Raw genomic sequence first — 20,876 nt, 5'->3', positions numbered from 1 at the left:
ACAGCCTTTTGTGGCTCTAATGAAATTCCTGTAAAAATGCCTGCACGTTCAGAGACTTTGTTACTCTCAGCAGTGTACTACCCGCAGAATCATGTAACAGTCCAGGTTGGAAAGGATGCCTGAAGTTCATCTGGCCCAGCCTTCTGTTGTCAACAAACTGAACTTCAAAGCTGGATCGTTCACAGCCTTGTCAAGTTTTGAAAAGCTCCAGGCATGAAACTCTTCAACCTCTCTTGGCAGCCTGCTCGAGTGCTCACCACCCTTCTGATTGAAAATGTTGTGCTTAAGCCCAACTGGACGTTCTGTGGGTGCACCTTGCTACTGCCACCACTTGGCACTGCACTCCTCCTCTGTGAAAAGAGCCTGGCTCTCCTTCTCCATACCCATCTCCCGGACAGGGTGCGCTGGGGGCTGAGGCCAGGGAGGTCCCTGTTTAGGCCAGCAAGGCAGACAATGTCTCACCAGGCAGGGCTCTTCCCACCACCCCCACTGAAGGAGGAGGGCAGGCCGGGGCAGCCGAGGGCAGCCCTGTCCATGTGTGCTCCGCTGCTGAGGCTGCTCTGAGGCTGAGCTGAGGACGTGAAGCAAGGTCAGCCTGGTGGGGGTAACCAGGGTCAGGGACCTGACCACTGAGTGACTCCATAGTTACAAAGCTGCAGGGGCCAGGCTAGCAAGTCACCCCACAGGTGGTCAGGGTCTAGGACATCAGGGCCCACGGCCAGGAACAAGCAAGGCTGTGGCACTGCTGGGGCAGTGACTGATGGCTCTGAGAGCTGATATGGGGTACTGAACCATAGCAGGGTGGGGAGGAACCCTGGGAGTGTGGGCAGGGGCAGGGAGGCTGGCAGGGACCTCAGAGTGCTGGCACTTGGGCATTTCAAACCTTCTAGTAAATTCTGCTCTTAACTTCAGGAGTCCATTGTCTACTTTGAAGTAGATCTTTTTCAAAATCCACCTTTGTGTTATAAAAATCACTTCTAGGTAATAAATCATTATTAAACAATTACCTCATACTGCTTATACAGTCCAATTTTTGCTTCTCCTTCAGCCCAACTAAAAACATATCTCCCAATGATGAAAAATTTAACTTCATTTTCAAATTACCTAGCACAAGTCAGGATTGCTACCACTACTGTAAAATGTTCAAGTTATAGAGACTTTAAAAATGTTTCATCTTTTCTAAAACTAACCTCGTGTCCCTGCCAAATTTGACTTAGTATTGCCAAGCCAAAAAACAAATTCATAACTCAATAAAAATTTGTAACTCAGTAAACAAATGTATAAAAACAAATGTTTCTATAAATACATTAGCAGCAAAAGGAGGGTTAAGGAGCATCTCCATGCTTTTTTTAGTCACCATCCCTGGAACTCTTTAAAAGTCATGTAGACCTGTCACTTAGGGCCATGGTTTAGTGTTGGAGTTGGCAACGCTGGGTTAACAGTTGGACTCAATGATCTTCAAAGTCTCTTCCAACCCAAACAACTCTATGACCTCCCCTAACCTCCATCCCCTCACAAAAGGACCCGGGGCTGTACCAGATTGCAAGCCCAGCAGAAGTTAACAGTGTTGCACTATTGCAAAAAAGCAAACATTGTGCTGAGAAGTATGGAGGGCATTGCTATGGTTAGCACATATGAAGCAAGGCCTTCCATTGATTCAGGGCTGCTGAGGTCTTGCCTGGAGTACCGTGACCCACAGTGAGCACCCAACTGTTACCATCAGCTGATAATAGTTTGACTACAGATCTTAATGGGGTAAGTCTGACATGACACACGAGTACCACCCTAAAAGTAGTTAACTGGATGTTTTCATCAGGACATAAGAGTTCCCTTTCTCTTCTTCCAAACTGGTAGCCCCGGAAGCTGAACCCTCCCCAGTGTCACAGCAGGATGTGGAGCTCCCAAAATGAACAGTGGTTCAAAAAATAGTTTAAGGGAGTCCAAATCCTCTGATCACTGATAGCCTAACACAAGGATATTTCCCAAGTTCCATTCTTAAGTATTTAAACAGAGTGAGTCATCTTAATTAACTACAACAAAGAAATATTTTTTCCTGTACTTATCTGTCCTTACCACTGGCTTGACAAAGCAGGTTGTCAAGTTTCTGGCTGAGATAGAGTTAATTTTCTTCCTAATATCTGGTACAGTGCTGCATTTTGGATTTAGTAAGAGAATCACGTTGATAACACTCTGATGTTTCAGCTGTTGCTCAATAGTGTTTACCCTCAGTCAAGGACTTTTCATTCTCTCATACTCTGCCAACAAGGACACAAAAGAAGACAGGAGGGAGCATAGCCAGGACAGCTGACACAAACTAACCAAAAAGATATTCCATACCATACAACATCATGCTCAGTAAATTAAATTGGGGGATTTGGCCAGGAGGGGCCAGTTGCTGCTCAGGGATGGGCTGGACTTCGGTCAGAAGGTGGTGAGCAATTGTCTGGTGCATCACTTGGTTTTCTTGGGTTTTATTCCTCTCTTTTTGTTATCTCACTTTTAATTACTATTATTATGTATTTTACTTTATTTTGTTTATCAATCTGTTCTAAACCCATATGATTTACCTTTTTTCTAGTTCTCCTCCCCCTCTCAGGAAGTGAGTGACCAGCTGCACAGTACTTAGTTTCTGGCTGGGGTTAAATCACACCACCAATGTTCCTTCTAGGCTTTTTTTTCCCTAGGACCGTTTCAAGTAGAGTTTTTCATATATCCTGAGAACATCTGAGGAGATTTGAGAGAGACAAGAATACAGAAGGTGGGAGGAAACCATAAGTACTTATGAAAAATAATGAGTAAGAGTTTTAAAAGTGTTCCATATGGAAACCATTTGAGAAAAAGAATTAGGTGCCTGCCAGAAGGGCAAAACCACTGTATTTTCTGTCAGAAACACATTGATAGTGTACAATGCTCACTAATAATCTGAATACGGGCTAACATTTACAAAAATACCTGTATTGTGTACACAGACTTTACAAATACTTGGTCACTTACAAAGGCTTTATTTATAGTCCTGTAATACAGCTTTATTATGCAACACAGTCCTCTTTTGGAATAATGACCTCTGACTGCAGATGTAACTGCTGAGCATTACACCTTTAGACCTCTGAAGTATTTCAATGGTTTGAATATTTTGAGGTCCTGGAAAAGCCACTCTAGTATTTCTCTTGATCAAAGATACTCTATAAAGGCAATACAAATGCACAACTGAATTTGCAGGAGGGTATAAAGTCTAGAAGAAAAGTAATCACTAACAGCAGACGTGGACAAATAAATCCCTACCAATCTCATTAAATGGCAAAATGTTCCAGGTCTCAAGTGGAAGATTTCTACAGGTGACAGGTGGCACGTGACATCGTTTTTGCTTGTTTCTTTGGTCTTCTTTTTGAGCTGAAAAGATCTTTTGCCATTCTTACCACTCATTTATCTCCAAAGATAGTTACGATTTAGTTTTTACTAGGATTTGAACATAACAAATGGAAATAAATTGTATTTTTAAGAAGATAGGAAGGAGTAAATTTGTACTTCAAACGCAACAGTAAATGGTTTCTGAAGTCTGATTACATTAAAAAAATTATATATCCCAGTGAACTTGACTTTAATTAGCTGTTTCGTTATATACCTTTCATAACTTGGGCAAGGTGAGCCAGGACAAGTGCTTAGCAGGGGTCAGACCTCTGAGCAGGTACTCACAGTGATTGCAATGACTTTTGACATAAATCAAAGAGGGTTTTTTTATAAACAGTGTTGCAACATGAAGATAAAAATTACATCAGTACACATGAATCTCAGATGAAATACTGCATTAGGTTAGCATTCTATCAGAATGGTTTCAGTGCACTCACAAAGAAAGGAGAAAGGATGTTTCTATGTTGCTTTTCAATTTTATAACTAAGAAAGACCTGAAATGAAACCCCATATCCCTGACACCTATTCCAGGTAATATTCAGGGCTTGGGTGGGGAGGAAGGTATTTAGCTAGCCAGACAAATCCAAGGAAAGCTGGATAATTGACCAGAAAGACTCCAAGTTTAAAGTTTTGAAGAAATTTTCTAGTTTTAGTTTACTTCTTTCCATAATACTGAGATGGTGGAGCAAGAGAGAAATCTATTTACTGAATTTTCTGCTGACTTGCAAGTCAAGTTTCCAAAAATAGAGACTTGGAATGCTTCCAACTTTCCTTTGTTAGTTAACTGTAAATAAACTTTTCAGAGCTACTTAATAGCAAATTCAGTAGAGGTTGGATTTGTGGGAGTCTTTTTTTTTTTTTTTTTAATAAAAGTTGAGGTGGTAGTAATACGCATACAAGGCCTACTCATTAAATGTGAAGAGGTAAGTTTGAATGAGCTGCAAAATCTTGATCTGTTCATTGCTGCTTGACAACAGAAACCAAACCCTTCTAAATTGATCCACTAGTCACACATTCAAAGCTGTGTAAAATCTCCAGCAGGACTACGACATCCATATGGAAATTATTTTTGCTTACATACATGAATTTAGAGGAATAAAGTCACAGTCATACAGTACACAATGGGTTGTATGCAAAGAATTTCAGAACATACTGCAAACAAATGCCAGAGCTAACGGTACAAACCAGATAACACCTGCTCTGCCCCAGTTCTCGCCATCCTGACCAGACCTAACCCCAATCACCACAGCTGAAGCCAACCCACAGCTAATTACATCAAACATGTGCTCCTAACTGTAACAAGCTACGCAGTCCGTCCCCTTCGGGAAAGATTGTATTTCATGGCCATTTAAATAGCAGAAGGAAAGTGAAACTTGAACGTCACTCAAGCGCAGAGGCCCGGCTCCTGCGTGTGGCCGCGCCCAGGGGGTTCAGCTGAGCTGCGGGACCCTGGCCGATGGGGTCCGGGCGCGGTGCTCGGCAGCTCCCGTGCCAAAGCCGGCGTGACGAGGCAGAGCCGCGCCTGCGAGCCCCCCGCAGCAGGGGATCCCAGACCGGCCTGCTTCTCCGGGCGGCCCGGACGGGCTCTCCGCTGCGATAGAAAGCAGCGCAGCCTGCACCCCCTAGATCCCCGGGCAGGGCTGCGGGTCCGCACCCACGCTGTCCCTCGCACCTGGGAGGCCGCCCGGGTGTGCGCGGAGCCGCCGGTGACTCAGCGGCGCCCCGGTGACCCCCTCCCGGCGGCGGCGGCGCCTCGCCGCGGCTCTGCCCCCTCCCTCTCCCCCTCCCTCCCGGCAGGATCATCCCACCCCGCCGGGCGGTCACCTCGGCAGGAGGAGCCGCCGCTTCGCCTCCGCTCCCGCAGCGACCTGACGGCAGTCAGCCCCGCCGCGCCGCGCCATGCAAGCAGGGAAGGCAGCCGAGAAGAGGCGGGACGCCGCCCGGCCCCTGCAGCTCACCATGAAGAGGGGCTACGAGGTGCTCCGCGACCCCCACCTCAACAAGGTAGGGGCGTGCAGGGCAGGTGCGCCGCTGGGCGAGGACGGCGGCTGCCCGCGCTCTCGCCGCGGCCCCCGCGGGTGACAGACGGTCCTGCCGGGCGCTGCCTGCGGGGCCGTGGCCGCCGGGCCGCCTGTCGCCGCCGCCACCTGTCACGGCGCTGCGGCTGCCGAGCGCCCGGGCCGCCCCCGCGCAGCGGCCGCCGGGCCGGGGGCGGCGGGCGCGGGGCAGCGGCACTTCCTGCGGGCCCGGCACCGCTTCCTCTTCCTTCGGGCGGCGGGGGGCGGCCAGCGCCCTGCCCGCGCCCGCCCCACCGGGCCCGGGGCGCGGAGCCGTCCCCGCGGTAGCCCCCAGGGGAGAGGCGCTGCAGCAGCAGCAGCACGGGGAGGAGGATGCTGCTGAAAGTTACGCCGCTCTGATGCGAGTTCCTGCTGCCGTGCTTGTGTGTTCCCGGTACCTTCCTTCTTTTCCAGTTCTCTTTTCCACTGATGCCCCACCTCGTTTCCTGCGGACAAAAGTGGCTGTTGGTGCTGTCCTGCGTTTTCTCCCCTGGCAGGTGGAAAATGTGTTTATCACCACTATTCCTCTTGGAGCTCTAAAATGCAACTGCAGTTTCCTCCCCGCTCTGCATCAGCAAATGCAGTCAGCTTTTCTAAGAGATGCTATAGCACAGCAAAACCTTTTGGTGCATTCCTAGTTTGCTTAAGAATGGTAATTCAGCTTGATCAAACTTTCTAAATGTGTAAAACTAATCTGGGAAAAATAAAGCTGAGTAGACAAGTGTTTGCACAATTGCCTTGATAAAGATGCAAAGTTCAAATAGTAAAATAATTAAATTGGCATGACAAGCCCTGAACTTGCTGCCAAAATGAAAAATGGTTAAGGTAGATAATAAACCACACCTAGCACATGAAGCCGTGGTCAGACTCTTGCCTCCAAATTTCATCTTGCGCATTACCTGGAATGGTGCTCTGACTTGTACATCTCCATTAGAATGGATATGCAGTCATTTTGCTTATTGCTGAGTTGGATAAATTGACAAAAACTATGTCTCTAGTTTTACTGGATAGGTTGACTCGTCACTAACAGCTCCACGTATTAGTTAGATGAATAGTGCTTTTATTAGTCTTGGTGCTTGACTACAGAGTTTCCTTAGAGGCTGTCTTAAGTCTGTGTGTAGGCCTGAGAAGGTCTCCTGAGGTCAGGTTAAAGGAAAATTAACCAAAATATAAAACTCCCAAGAAGAAACCAAGGAGAGATTGTTTTGCTTGGGGTTGCTTTTAAGCAGCTGTAATATTAATGGAAAATGTGTGATTCAGCATAACCAGGAAAGCCAACCCAATAGAAAACTCACCTTGTTTTAAGAAATAAAAAGGGGCCTGTTCTAAAATGCATTGACTAAAGGGCAGTCAGCGGCAGGCTCATTGCTATGGTTTTCCCCTCACACACCATCATCTTGCCTCTCAACAGCATACTGTAAGAGTGGGTCGTCACAGATGAGGTACTAAAGAGGGAGAGTTTTGCTTGATTTTAAGTTACAGGAGACAAGAGTTAGTTACAGGATATTCTGAGTTGGAAGAGACCCATGAGGATTATTGAGTCCAGCTCTTAAGTGAATGGCCCGTGTGAGGATCAAACAGACAACTTTGTTGGATTAGCACAGTGCACTTTCTGGGTTAGGCTTTATTCTTTCATACCCTCTCAGCTGTGGTATAGCACATAGGTACTGTAGAGCAGAGAAGCAGGAAGAGGTAGTTGTTCATTACCAGCCACATCCACCCAGTGAACAGAATTCCATGTTAGAAATGCTCAGCTGAAAAATCTGGTCTTCGTGCCTGTGAGAAGAGTCTGGTCCTGGTCGGGTCAAGGATAGGTAATCCAGTTTTCTGACTGAGACAGGTGATGTTTTTGTGGGTGTAGATATATTACACCCTAATATATGTATATACACTCACACCCTAATATGTATAATAATATGTATTTGATTCTGTGTAGGTGCACTAAATTCAAATATATTGAGGACTGCCAACATGGTTGTCAGTTTGATAGCTTGTGTTGATAGGCTTGCATGCCCACATGGAAGCTGCTACTCCCAGTTCACTTTCTATTGCCAAGGCTGTTAAACAAGCATCAGGTTGCTGAGAATTCAATGTGAAGTAGATAAAATATCTGCCTTAATGATTCTAAAGTACAGGCATTTTTTGCAGTCCTGCAAGGTGCCAGAACTTTCTGCTATCTTGGCCCTGTCGACGAGTTGCAATTTCTTAGGATCAGCACTTTCTTTTGGTTATGGTGCCAATTTTAAGAGGCCTATTTGCATATATGTGGCAAAAGTAGACTAAAAGTACTAAATAGTGGTGTCTAGCAGTGACTTGTAGGAAAAGAAGGCAAATGATGTTTTCAGGGTCTCTTAAGACAGATACCCTGTAAACCAGGTAAAACTGAATTGTGCTTCAGCATGTGGAAGCTTGGGGCCTGTGTCATCAAATAACATATTCCTGTTCTCAGACAAGTTGAAAATTTTACATGGAACCATTTATACTTGAACATCTTAAAAACAGTTGTAAGAAGAAATAAGTGCTAGATTTAAAAAGAAAAAAACCCAACCAAAGCAGAAAACCCAACCCCAAAACTGTATGTCCATTTAGGTGTTCTGTTTAAGTCCCCCACTCATACAAGAAGAAAACTGGATTTCTGCACGCTCATCCATCACTTTTTATACTTAACCTTCATGGCTTGTCACAAACATGTCCAACCTTCACTGGGAGAAAGTTCAATAAAAAATATTTGGTGGTTTTGTGATTTATTTCCCCTCACTTTCCACACCCACACCGCCCTTCCACTTCCCCCCCCCCCCCCCCCCATCCCTCGGTAAAGCATTTTGGGTTCCTGAGTGGTTTGTGCCATCTCAGCAGCAGTGATACATCAAAAGTCATGACAAACAGTGGATTGTAACAGACTGAATTTAATTACCTGAGGATGTGTGTCCAAGTCTATGGACAGTAATTGTAATTCAGTTTATTGTCTGAAATTTTAGTCTGTTAGTGTTTAAAAGTGTATTTAGAACCTTTCTGGTAATTGTCTGTCCTTTTCCCTCAGGCAACCAACACATTGTAAATAGCAATTACAAGGAAAACAAACACAGTTTCACTTCTTTTCACTGGAATAGATTTGGCTGAGAGTTGTATGCTCCTTAAGCTGATGAACTACAGAAGTGTGGAAGTAATTTGCTCTTTCCCTACTGTAAATCTTATTTATGCTTTATTCAGTGGACAAGGTTACAATCTTAAAGCATGCAAACAGTTTAACATTACAGTTGCATCTTTAATTCTTTACCTTTTAATATTTAAGCAAATCATATTTTCCAATAAGCTGCTTATTTCCAGAATCTCAGTGTAAAGATAGACAAACATGCATTTTAATAGAAAACTTTCCCAATAGCCTGTGTTAGTTGCCAAGTGTAAACTCTTCCATGACTGAGAAACTTTGCCATTGGAGAAATGCTTTGTTTCCAGGCTGCTTTTGTATTCTTGCAGAGCAATTCAGTGAGCAGTAAATAAGGGACGCTATTAAATCTGAGTGCTGGAGGACTCTTTCTCCTCCCCAGATTTAATTTTAACTCCTCTACTGCATGACTGCTATCATCCTTGCTGAGTATAATGTGCTTGTGAACTGTTGCTCCTTCTTTTTTCCTTTCCTCTTATTCACGTTGCACTAAAGTGCTGGAGGATTTCAGAACAGACTGTCTGATAGAGCTGCTGAATATCTGAGAGCTCCCAGTGTCCATCCCACCCGCAATTGCATTGGTGTTTTATCCTTACATCTGCCAGATGTGATGCCCCTGGATCTTAGCAGGTTCTCAGCTAAGTGACATTAGTTGTTGGCTGGAGTTGATTGTCGGTGCATTGACAAGTTTGTCTTGCATACTATTAATAAGGACAAAGTCTTGGAAAAAGCACAAAGTATTTAAATCAGATTATTTTATCACTTTCTTCTATTTAACGTATACAGCTTACAGTGTTCATTGCCTCCAATACTTTGCTCCTGACCTAGCAGGTAAGTAGCTGTGGTTGGTGTTATGTTCTTTTCTGCCTGCTGGCCTCCAGTTCTTTGCTTGCAGTTATGAAATAGAGTGCTGAGACAGCGAGTTGGGAACAAAGTTCTGTGACTTGAATTAAAAGCAAATAAAATGAAGAAGAAGTTATGCAGTAAGCTATATAGCAGTAATAGCAACTGAATAGTGGTATAAGTTGTCAGAGGAAGCTAAAATCTGGAATTGTTTTGCTGCAAAGCTGCTTCAGGCATTAAAAACAATTTTCAGTTGTGTAATTTTATTGTGAGCTTCAGTAGTTGAATACAAAATTGACGTTTTTACTTTTGATTGAGGAATCCTATGCCCATTGGTTATAAATGCTATTTGAATAGAAACATTAATCCTGGCACAGAGAACCTTGTAGGCAGGATCTCTGTATTTAAAATGGGTTAAATGTGCCTTTCTACGCTAAGTTTTACAGAGATGCTGGCCAGAGATCTTGAGTGTTGTTTTTTTAATCTTACTTATGGATGCTGACAATAGATAGGAGTAGAGTTCACAGAGTACCTACTTCTGTCTAGGTAAAATAAATTGCAGAGAGTATTTGTGCTGTCTGCAGAGAGCATATCTTGGAGTACAGAAGTTCTCACTTTGCGTTCTGCACTTTATATGTCCAATTCTGCTGAACCAGTGTTTTGTATCAAGCTGTTGCTGAAAAAAATAGAAGTTGCGGCTGTAGGAGGCACAAGGTTCTCTCCCCCCAGCCCTGCTTGTGAATGGGAGGAGGAAGAGAACTGTGTGTGACAACAATGTTTCTTATTAACCCATGACTGGAGGTTAAAATGTGCCATCTTTGCTTTGTCATGCTTTCCTTTCTTGCCTGCTCAGGTGGGCTGTGTATTTCATTCATTACTTGCTTCTGGCTGCTGTTCCCCATGCCTGCAGGGGTTGATGCAGAGTTTCATGCCAAAGATCTCCTTGCTCCAGGCTCTGATGTCTTAAGTGGCCACTGCCAGTGTGCTAAATACCATTACTGGTGGAGGTCTGAAACAGAGTATTAATACCCTTCAATTAGGTCCTTCACTAAGTTTTTTTCCAGTTTATAGTTGAGAATTTTACAGTGGAACAGCTGCTTCGAAGAAGGTTCCAAAGCATCATTTAGTGGAGGACGTGATCCTGGGGTTTCAGCCACAGTAGCAAGTGGTTTGTCCTCCCTGCAAATCTGAAGAGCTCGTGTAAGGTGTCATTTGTGCTGCCGTGGCTGGAGAGAATGTACTGAGGTTGCCTGTATGCTCTGTGGCTCATCATGGCTGGAAGACTAGCAGGGAAAGGGCAGAAAAGAACAGAAATAACACTTGGTTTGTGTGCCTGTCTAATGAGATTGGTTATACAATAATAAAGTTTGTTAGTAGTAGGCCATTAGTTAAACTTTGTTTGAATATTCTTGTCAGTCATGGAGATACTTTTTCTGTACTTTGTGCCCAGACCAGGCCTGGCCCATGAGTGGGAATAGTTTTACAGAAATGATCTCTATTGTCTGGTTTAACACAACATCAAGGAGCTAAATCTGGTATAGGGAAAAGGCAATAGAATGTGGGTAGGATTACCAATTTGCAATACATGGTAGCCAAAATTTTGTACAGGAAACTGCAGACAAACATGACACAGCAACCATGTATCTACAAACTAGGATAGGTGGAACTTGGAATAAACTTCCCCGCAGACAGCTAGAAGTAGCAAGACTATACATTAAATTGCAGGAGACTGGGGAAAGGTTTTGGTGCTCCCAGGCGTTTTACTTGACATAGAATTCAAATATTTAAATAAAGATGCTGATGGTTTCTAGTCAGAGGCAGAGGATGAATTTAGCTTGACACTAGAATGTTCTGCCATACCATTCAGGGAGAAGAGTATTGCACACAGGCACCAGCACTGCTTTCTAGAAGGGCTTGCAGTCATGAGAAATCTACCTTACCCAACTGATATATTAAGTGTTATTTAGTGTTGATGTCCTATTCTCAAAACCTATGAAGTGACTTGTGGTTCTGAAATTGCAACTATGCAAGCTCTCTGTGGAATGTGTTGTATGTCTGTTCATCTTCAAAAAAAAAAAAAAATCAAAGTCATGGATGAAGTCAAGGAAGATAGGGGAAGCCATCTAATAGGTGCTTTAAGAAATTGTCAAAATAAATCGAATAATTTTTGTTACTATTCACCCTATGAAGCCTGCATAGATTAAACTGCTATGTCAGGCACTCATTTCTTTACCTTCCCCTTTCTCCCCTCAGTAGCAAATTTATACCTTTAATTGAGAAGTAAATGATTGCTGTCAGGCATATTTATACTGAACCTCCATGAACTTACATTTTAGAAATATTTATATTTTTCTTTTTTTCTAGAATGAAATTATATGCTTCCAGAGAAATAGGAAAATTGCTGTGTAATTATGTGTTGGGTTATCATTATATCTAATTTTCTGATTTCATGACATGCAGCAAGATAGTAGGAATTTTAAGGTTGTCTCAAAGGACTGTCAGTGTGACGCACATCACAGATAGCTCCAGGAGCTGCAACTGACAGGATCTCCCAGCCATGGGAAACCTAAGGGCTAGACCATACTCACAGATAAGCTCATGGCTTTTATGAGGATGATAAATTTGTGTAGGAGGTACTAGGGAAAGATCTAACAACCTGATTCTAATACCGGTTTTCGTAGTGTAATGGTAGAAGGAATGGCGAATGGTAGAAGGATTCAAGAGGGGAAGCTGCTGCAAAACTGGCATGAAATTAGCCCTGGCGCATTAATCCTTAAAAATACCCAAAAAACCAACCCATTGTCACTTGGAGAGTTTGAGCTCCTTTATCCTCCATAGATTTCTAAAGCTTGTTTCCTAGCAGCCAGTTTATAAAGAAATGTTGAAATATTCATAGTTTGCAAGGTAAGTGGTTTTGGCTAGTCTGACTAATTTGTTTAAAGTGATGAATCTTATAGTATCTCCTTTTATGTTTAATTAAGATGACTTTAATAGTCCAACTCTTTGGGTGATTTCAGTGGAAAAAAATGCTGTGGAGAAAGCTAGATTTGTTTCTGTTTAAAACAGATCTTTTATTTTGTCTGAAAATTACTTATGCATATCCCTTGGTATAGATTATTTTAGGAGTTAAAAGAAATAACCCCTGAATTGCATGCATAAGGAAACATGTTTTGGTCTTAAGCTTTGCTAAAGTAATTTGTTGCATAATTCCGGAAGCAAAAATCCTGCCTTAGCAGAAGGAGGTCACGGGGTACCCGGGAGGCACTCCTTGCAGGGCACTCTGTACATTCTGTTGAAATCAGTGTAATTTACTTGAATACTGTTAGTGCCTATTCCTGTGTGAAACAATACTCTGAGCAGGACCTGAATTTGTTTACAGTTTAGAGGAAGCAAAGGAAGCGTGGAGTAAACACTTTTTATATACATAAAGAACACGTAACATAGAACTGAAGAAAAAAAAGCTCTTATGATCTGAATACTTGTGACTTTCAGCCAAAGATGTGGAAATATGTCAAGATGTAGTTGTCTAGTGAGAGAGCTCAGAAAGCACATTCGTCAGTCCTAAAATATAAATGAGGCATAGAGCAGGTATGTATTTTATCATTGCATGCTTATACTTAGGTTTTTACTTCATTGTTTGAGTAGCAGCTGTTACCCATTTCTGGCTTAGAAAAAAATCTTTTCAAAAAATGAAGTTTAATATTAAAACTAAATCACTGTTCTGCTTCTTATCTCTCTTATCATTACAAGTGGTTTGAGAAATTGAAAACGCCTTTGGGTCAATGTAACTTTGCTTAAATAGATGCAGTCTTGAGTCTTCTGTTATTATTTAAGATTCATCTGTCTTATTAATGAATTGTGTTTATCTTTGGAACAGAGTAGGTGCTATGAGGTATGAAATCATTTTGGTATCCAGTTCAGATTGGATATCACAGTTTAGTTTTCTTCCTCTTGTCCCCTGTGAGTGATACCTTTTTAAGTTTGCTTTTGGCATGGAGTTTAGATAGTACTGCTCTGCATGAGAAGAACAAGAATTATTTTGAAATACATAATTCTTTTTTCCACAAGAAAGAGGTAAGAGACACAAGGCAAAAATAATTCTGGCTTTTTAATGACCAAGAAAAAAAAATTGCCTTAAGTCAATCCTGGAAAGGAGCGCATAGTGGTGATTATGAAGCATGCTATAACATTTACAGTACTGGTGTCTAGCTGACTTACTGGATTTCATCCTCCAGATACCTGACTTTGCAAAGCAGGTTTATGTGTGTGGGATGTATTTACGAAACAGACAGTAAAGCCTCTTTACCTAAACAGTAAAAAAGAGTTCAGTAGGTACAGATAAAAGTCAGAATAGAAGAATATAATATTGTCCAAGTAAAATGAATAACTGAGTTTGCCAAAGCACTTAACATTGGTTTAATTTGACTTGATTCTCTGCTATTGAAAGGCAAATTTATCTGCTGCTATTTACAGGAAAATAGAAAAAATTGTGAAAATTCATTTTGAAGTTTTGATTTTGTGCTGTAGCAGTAATTTGAGTAATTCCCTAGGGTCCTTAGGTTTGTGTAGCTTTGGTTTTGCCCAGGCATAAGCCACTGTTAAAAGTCATGTTCTAGGAGAAAGGGCTGGAGAAGAATGAAGAGCCTTCTTTGAGGGGATTGGGATTCAGGCTCTTGGACCTTCTGCAGGAGTGAGATCTTGGCAGCAGTTTGTTCCTATGTCTGTCCAGTCTTTTCAGTCTTTCTCAGATCATATGTTTTAAGTGACTGCTTGACATGTTAATTCCAAAGGTTACTCTGAAATTCTTCCCTTGCTTTTCTGTGGAGCTCATGTGGGACAGTTGTCCTTTCAACTCCAAGACAGCATCTGCGTTTGTTTCAAGTTGCCTCTGTCCCAGGAGTGTTTTGAAGTTCAGTGATGCAAATTTGTGACTTACTATAGTCTTGGAAGAGCATAAAATCAGTGTGGTTTATCTCTTTTTGTGTTGTTGCTTTTTGTGAAGACAGGAGTTCATGATAGATTCCCTAAGGTTGAGGCTTACCAATTGCATTGCTTCTGTAAATGAAATCTGGACAAAGCATTACTCTTGTTCATGTAATAGAGGATTTGGCATCTGCCTGCTTTTTTAGGTCAGTCAAGGGTCAAGTAGAAAAAGAGCTTGCTAATTCTGAGTTATGTTTTTTAATTCCTATAGAGCATGCGGATTCTTATATTTAGCACAATGCAGTGGTTGAACTAAATGCATCGATTGTAGGTGGGAATAAGAAAATTGTCTCGGGTTTTGAGACAAAACTTCAGGCAGAAACACTCCAGAATGAGTGTTCCTCCCCTTTTCCTCTGTCAGTGAGTCAAATGGGTCACATGAAGTGAAAGTGGGGAAAAAAACCCCAAACTGTTTATTAACACATGAACAAAACAGGGTAGAACAGGATAAAAAAACCCCTCAAAATACAACAAGTTCCCGGAGAGGGAACAGACACGCAGGCTCGGACCAGCTGGGGCCACCCTGCAGGCCTGCTGGGGCTACCCCGCAGGCTCCCCAGACCGGCAAGGAGGGAAGGGAGGCAGTGAGGCAAGGGGAAGGAAGGGGAAAAAAGAACAAGAAAAAAACCCAACAGAACCTTTTGCCAGCTAGCTGGAACACAAAGGAAACAAAAAAACCAGCACAGCGCTCCTGGTGCGCTCCCTCCTGAGCCCCCCGAGGTGCTGGGCTGAACCGTTCAACCGACCCGCACTCGGCCCTGTGGCTCTGGCCCTGCCCCCGCGTCCATCTTAAAGGCACAGCATCCTTGGGCATTGAGCAGACGGTTAAGGAATAAAGCGGCTTCATAACATCACCCCAGGACATAAATAAATCTGGGTGTCTCTGTAAAGAGGTATCAGAAAAGGTGTCTTACTGTACTGCAGTACAAAGAGGTCTTGCAGCACCCATCCTCAGCAGCTGCTTGAAAGGAACACTTTATCTAAGCTCAGAAAAAGTAGAGCGTCTCACTTTGCATCTTACCTGGGGAAACATAACCAGTGTGGCTCTGTCTCATAGCCACTGGTGTTACGTTTGCTGTAAGAGCAAAAGTGTTCCAGGTCAGGAGCCTGCGTGAAACTGGAGCCTCTGCGCTCCTGCCAGGCTGTTTGTGGTACTGGGCTCTTGTGCTTCTTGGAGTACAGAGATAAACCCTAAGTAGGAAATAAAAAGTGAGTGCTTACTTCTGAGGTGTAATTCTTGGGAAAAGAAATATTTCTGTAGGATTGTCATGGGTTAGCAAGCATAGTCCCGGAAGTGATGTTCGTACAAAGGGGTGCTTACAGCTTCCTCTGTGACCTGACAGAACCTATCAGCTGGCCAGTTTGAATATGGATAATTCTTTAAACCACTTAAAGTTGTGACTGCCTCTGTGATTCACACTTAAGAATAGGAAACTCCGAGACAGAGCCTCTCTGTCTCGTTTCTGGTGCTGGGACAGGTGGCTGCAGGCCCCGTGCGGGGGCCAGCAGGCCCGGCCCAGCCCCTGCTCAGCCCAGGCCGGTCCGGGCCACGGCCATCCTGGAGCCGATGGGCCCTGTTCCACCCACGGAACCCCCCCACAGCCCTGCTGTGGGCAGCCGGCCGGCTCCCCCTCTCCAGTGTGGCCAAGATTCAGCTGAAGCTGCACCGCTGTCCGGCAGAGATCATGTGACCAACAGTGATAAGCGAAATTCCAGCTGCAAGGCCGAGGTGAGATTAACCCTTTTAGTGCTGTGAAGAGCTGAAAACCTGAGGGAGAAGAGGAGATGCTTAAAGCTGAAATTCTGTTGTAAAGCTATGATATATCAGAGTACCCGTTGTAATTTCATGAAGATATGGGGGGTGGAGTGTTCAACTTGTACTCGTGAGCAAAAGCACCTGCGCTGAGATAGGCAGATGCTGACGCAGCTGTAATTTCATGAGAAGTTTGAACAGAGAGAGATGGAAGCAATGAGGACTTTTGCTCCAAATGGGAAAAGAGAACACCTCAGTTCCTAGAGATGCTCCCAGAGATAGTCCTAAAGATGAAGATGAGGAAGACCCTTTGCTCCCAGGGAAGGAGAAGGGCATCTGTTCTTAGAGATGAAATGCTCCCAGAGATGGGTGAAAAGAACTGTTGTTACTGAACGGCTCAGCCTTAAAATTGTACCCCAAAAACTTCAAGAGTGGACCCTCAAAAGCAGTTATGGGAAAAGCTGCAAGTTGGGGGAAGGGACTCACATGCGAGCAGAGAGACTGCTCTTCCTTAATGGATTGAACAAAGTTATTTGGAAGTGGGTGGCTGTCTTGTTGTGATAATGTGTTCATAGCATGGGCAAGAGAGACTCCTCTTCCTAAACGGACTGAACAAGGTTATTATGGCAGTGGTAAACAGACTGAACATCTGAAGAGTTGTCTTTTTACATTGTCACTTGGAGAAGGGAGAAAGGTGGGGGAAGGAGAAGAGTTCTGAAGCTGTGGTATGATTTTTTTTTTTTCCTCCTTTTAGGTCTGTTAATAAACTTCTTTATATTCTTTCAAGATTGGTGCCTGCTTTGCGTTTCTCCTAATTCTTATCTCACAGAAGGTAAACAGTAATGAGTATCTTGGACCAAACCACTACACTGAATTGGTGTTTCTGCCCGGTTACAAACCCAACCTGCTACAAGGATAAAGACACTCATCCTTCAAACTAAAATTATTTCCTAAACTTCTTACTTTTGTGTAGTTTATGGCAAGAAGTAACTTTCTTCTGGTTCTGTAATTACCAATTCCTCTAACTATGCTGCAGTAAGGAGTAGTGGGTAAAACAAAGGTAAGAAGAATCCATGAATATTAAAAAGCATCATATATAGTTGTAATGTACCAGCAGCAATTTAAACAGGGTGTGTGGCTGACAGACACCCTTTCTGGTTTGCTTTGAGGTACACTTGACAAATCTTTAAAAGCTTTCTTTGTCTTACTTCAGAACTGTGTAATGCGTATGAGTACCCACATTTTCCCCTCTTAATTAGTGAGCTCTGCTTCATCAAGAGAGACAAAATACTGTAGTAGATTGGACACTGGACTGGAAACTAGGTCATGCACTAAGAATATTAAATCTTAGTCATTTAGTTTTCTCTTCTGAATAGGCAAACAGCATTTGAGAAATGTTCAGGATGAAAAGTAGTATGAAGTACTTGGTCTTGTATAATTAGTCTTTGTAGATAATGTTTACATCATTGTCTTTATACTGCTATAATCTAGTTTCTATTTACAATTTCTTTCCTTGTGGGGGGAATCATCTAATTTTTGCAGTAATCAGTCAGCAAGCTGATAGTTCTTTAAAAGTCGCATCTAAGTAGACCGATGTTCTGTCTATATAGTCCTGACATATTTTAACCATGTCCTTTTACCTTCTGCTGTATTGCAATTAAAAGTAGTGAGGATATTAATGGGTATGCAGTCTCCTGCACATACAGTTTCCTAGATCCATGAAAATCATTAGACAGGACTGCAGATCATGGCCTGTGCTGAATGCTGGGGAGGGGGGGAATGAAGATCTGAATAGGCAGGAAGAACTCATCCATCTGTGTAGCTAAACCTGCTCCTGGCTTCAGGCCATGCTGTGCCACATGCAGATTAGTTCCAATTAGATGAAGCGGTAGCTGACCCTTGGCTGCCTCCTCTAAGCCTCCTGGTCCTGGGCAGCATTCGGAGGGTTGCCTCCATTCCCACTTAGTGAGAGAGAAGAGGTAAGATAGTGTTCAGTATTTATTACCTGAATGCCTGGGGAAACTCAGGTCAGTACTTCCTGCAAGAAATGGTATTTTAACCTCCAGCTAGGCACTTTTCAGTAGTTTTTAACTCAGTGAAACTTCACTTCTTTAGGAAGCTAGAATTCATGTCTCCAGGACTTAAATGCATGTCACGATGTGAATGAAGGCTGACTTTCTATGGGTATATTTAGCTGTCTGAAGATTTTTCTAGCTATTGAATAGGCAGAGGTGATACAAATTTGATGCCCACTAGTTTCCCAAACTTAGGAATTTCGATGTTGATTCCCTAGAGAAATTGCCCTGCGCAGAAATTGTGTAGACAGGCTGAATAAAACCACCTTGTATGATGGAGCTGACTATTACTGTCAAAGATACTTTTTAAAAATTTTTTTATTCTTTCCTAAAATGTGCTAAAACATATATATGCCTTCCAAATAGAAGGAGCTGCATACATTTTCTTTAGGTATGAATTCTTATGATATTCTTGGAAATTACACTTCTGTAGTGTAAATACCCAGGAAAATAAGATTTTTTTTGAAAGATAACTCAATGAAGGTTTAACAGTTAGCAAAATAAATCTATTTTCACATCAAAATATAGAATGATATCTTAATCCTCTCATATTTTGTAATAATTTCTTAATTCAAAGTAGATTCCTTTTTTTCTGTTGTGGGTTTCAGCAGTGACCAGAAAGCCTACATGACGAATTAATATCTGTGAACCTAATCCTGCAAATAATTATATAAGTGGCTACAGAAAGGTAATGCTTGTCTGGCTGTGCTCCAACTTGCCAGCAGTGCAACTCTCAAAGTATACATGGTAAGCATTTTTTTTTGTCCCTGAAAATACTTACATGCATCTATTTACTTAAATACAAAGAAATAATCTTTCAGCTACCATGAGGAAATGTGGCACATGCATAAAAGCCCCATTATTTTGTACTGACCTGTTACTTACACTTCATTACTTTACATAGGCGAAGCTGCCATGTGGAGAACAGAGCAATAGGGCAGTATTAGACATACAGCTGTAGAGATCCAAAGCTGGATCTGTGATGGTGAGTCTGCTCTGCATTCCCTGAATCTGTTATCCTCAGCAAATCTAATTAATAATAATAATAAAAACCTCATTAATCCCATTTTGGTGCTGTGAGTGTCATGCTAGCACTGTCAGAAATGCAGCTTGGGTTAAAGGTGGTATGAACAGGAATTTTTCCTACCTGTCCTGTCCTTTCTTCACTCCACATTATATGTTGTTATAGGCAAATGGATTTCTGTTTCCAACACAAAATAAATGTTTGTTGGAGCAGAACCTGTTCTGGCTGGAAACTTCTTTTGAGTCATAGCATGAAGAGAGCCTCAGCCTCTCTAGATCGTGTATGCTGCTGTTCTACTCTGCCTTGAAATGAGTAGTTAAAGGAAAATGCAAGTTAACCATTGAGTGGTTTTGTCAGATGTGGCATATGGGACTGCAGTATTTGAAGTAATCACAACAGCATGTCTTGGTTTTAAAAGAATACCTTCTAAACAAAATTAACTCCCCCTCTTAAAGTTTTCTATGCTAAGGACCTTGCAAAGAGAGTATTTTTATAAACCTTTTCCATGATTTAACTTACCCAATTTAGTCAGTGCTCTGATATTTTATCTGTATAGTAATTTTTGTCATAGCATGTTAGTTTAATTTTGGGGAAAATTTCTTTTTTGGTGTATGTTTATTGCACTGCAATTGGCCTATCTCAAATGAGGCTTTCCAGTGCTTTGGCCCAGATTCATCTGGCTTACACAGATGTATGAAACCAATGTGTGCTCACTTTTTTCCCTCCCCTGACTCAAAGAGTACATCAGCAACCATAATAATGTATACCAATTAAAAATTAAAGTGCCTGGCATTCCTCAACATGAATTAGTTGTTTTCTGTCACTAGAAACTGTGATACATCTTGAAATGATCCTTTTTTTCTGTGAAGATTTTTGTCTGAATGCTGCTTAGTGAAAGAAGCTTGTAATATCGCAGGGAATGTGAGTGAAATGTTATTATAAAACCGTGGTGTAATTCCTGTCAAAAGGGATCTCAGGAGTCCAATCTCCTACTCAAAGCAGAGTCAGATATAGAGAGAAGACAGGTTGCTCAGGGCTGTATCCTGTCAGGTCATGAAAATCTCTAAGATGGAAACTGTACAGCTTCTCTGGGCAACCTATGTGTGTATTTGTACTCAGGAGGAATGTCTTTTTACATTATATTTAGTCTGAGCCTCTCTTTTATCTCATGCTTGTTGTCTCTTGTCCTTGCTGTAGAGATCCTGGCTCTGTCTTCTACATAGCCTCAGCATAGGTGCTGGAAGGCTGCTCTTAGGTTCCTCCCAAAACATTCTCTTTTCCAGGCTAAAAAAGCCTAGTTCCCTAACTGGGGATGTGCTTCAGCCCAAATCATCTAGTTGGCCCCTTACTGAACTTGCTCCATTTTATCGATGTCTTTCCAGTGTTAGGGACTCAAAGTTGGACTCTGCAGCCTAATAAGTGCCAAGTAAAGCAGGATGGTAATTTCCCTCAGCCCGTGGCATACTGTACTGCTGCTGATACAGCCCAGGATACCACTGGTTATCTTTGCCTGTGCACACCAGTGACTCCTGCTCAGTTTGCCATCCACCACGTCCTTTTTGACAGA

The 20,876-nt window shown here is 42.5% G+C and overlaps 1 protein-coding gene across 1 annotated transcript in view; it reads left to right on the top strand.

Moving 5' to 3' along the window:
- Positions 1-4,764: 4,764 nt before the first annotated feature.
- ME1 (malic enzyme 1) overlaps positions 4,765-20,876 on the top strand; it is a 159,258-nt gene continuing 143,146 nt past the window's right edge. Inside the window, 1 exon segment of the mRNA XM_032104927.1 lies at positions 4,765-5,412. Coding sequence (XP_031960818.1) covers positions 5,308-5,412 — 105 coding nt within the window. The 5' untranslated portion in view covers positions 4,765-5,307.

The sequence above is a fragment of the Corvus moneduloides genome, chromosome 3, assembly GCF_009650955.1.
Source record: "Corvus moneduloides isolate bCorMon1 chromosome 3, bCorMon1.pri, whole genome shotgun sequence".
Classification (NCBI taxonomy): domain Eukaryota; kingdom Metazoa; phylum Chordata; class Aves; order Passeriformes; family Corvidae; genus Corvus; species Corvus moneduloides.
The sequence above is the reverse complement of the archived record's forward strand: the minus strand, read 5'-3'. Positions and strand labels throughout refer to the sequence as shown.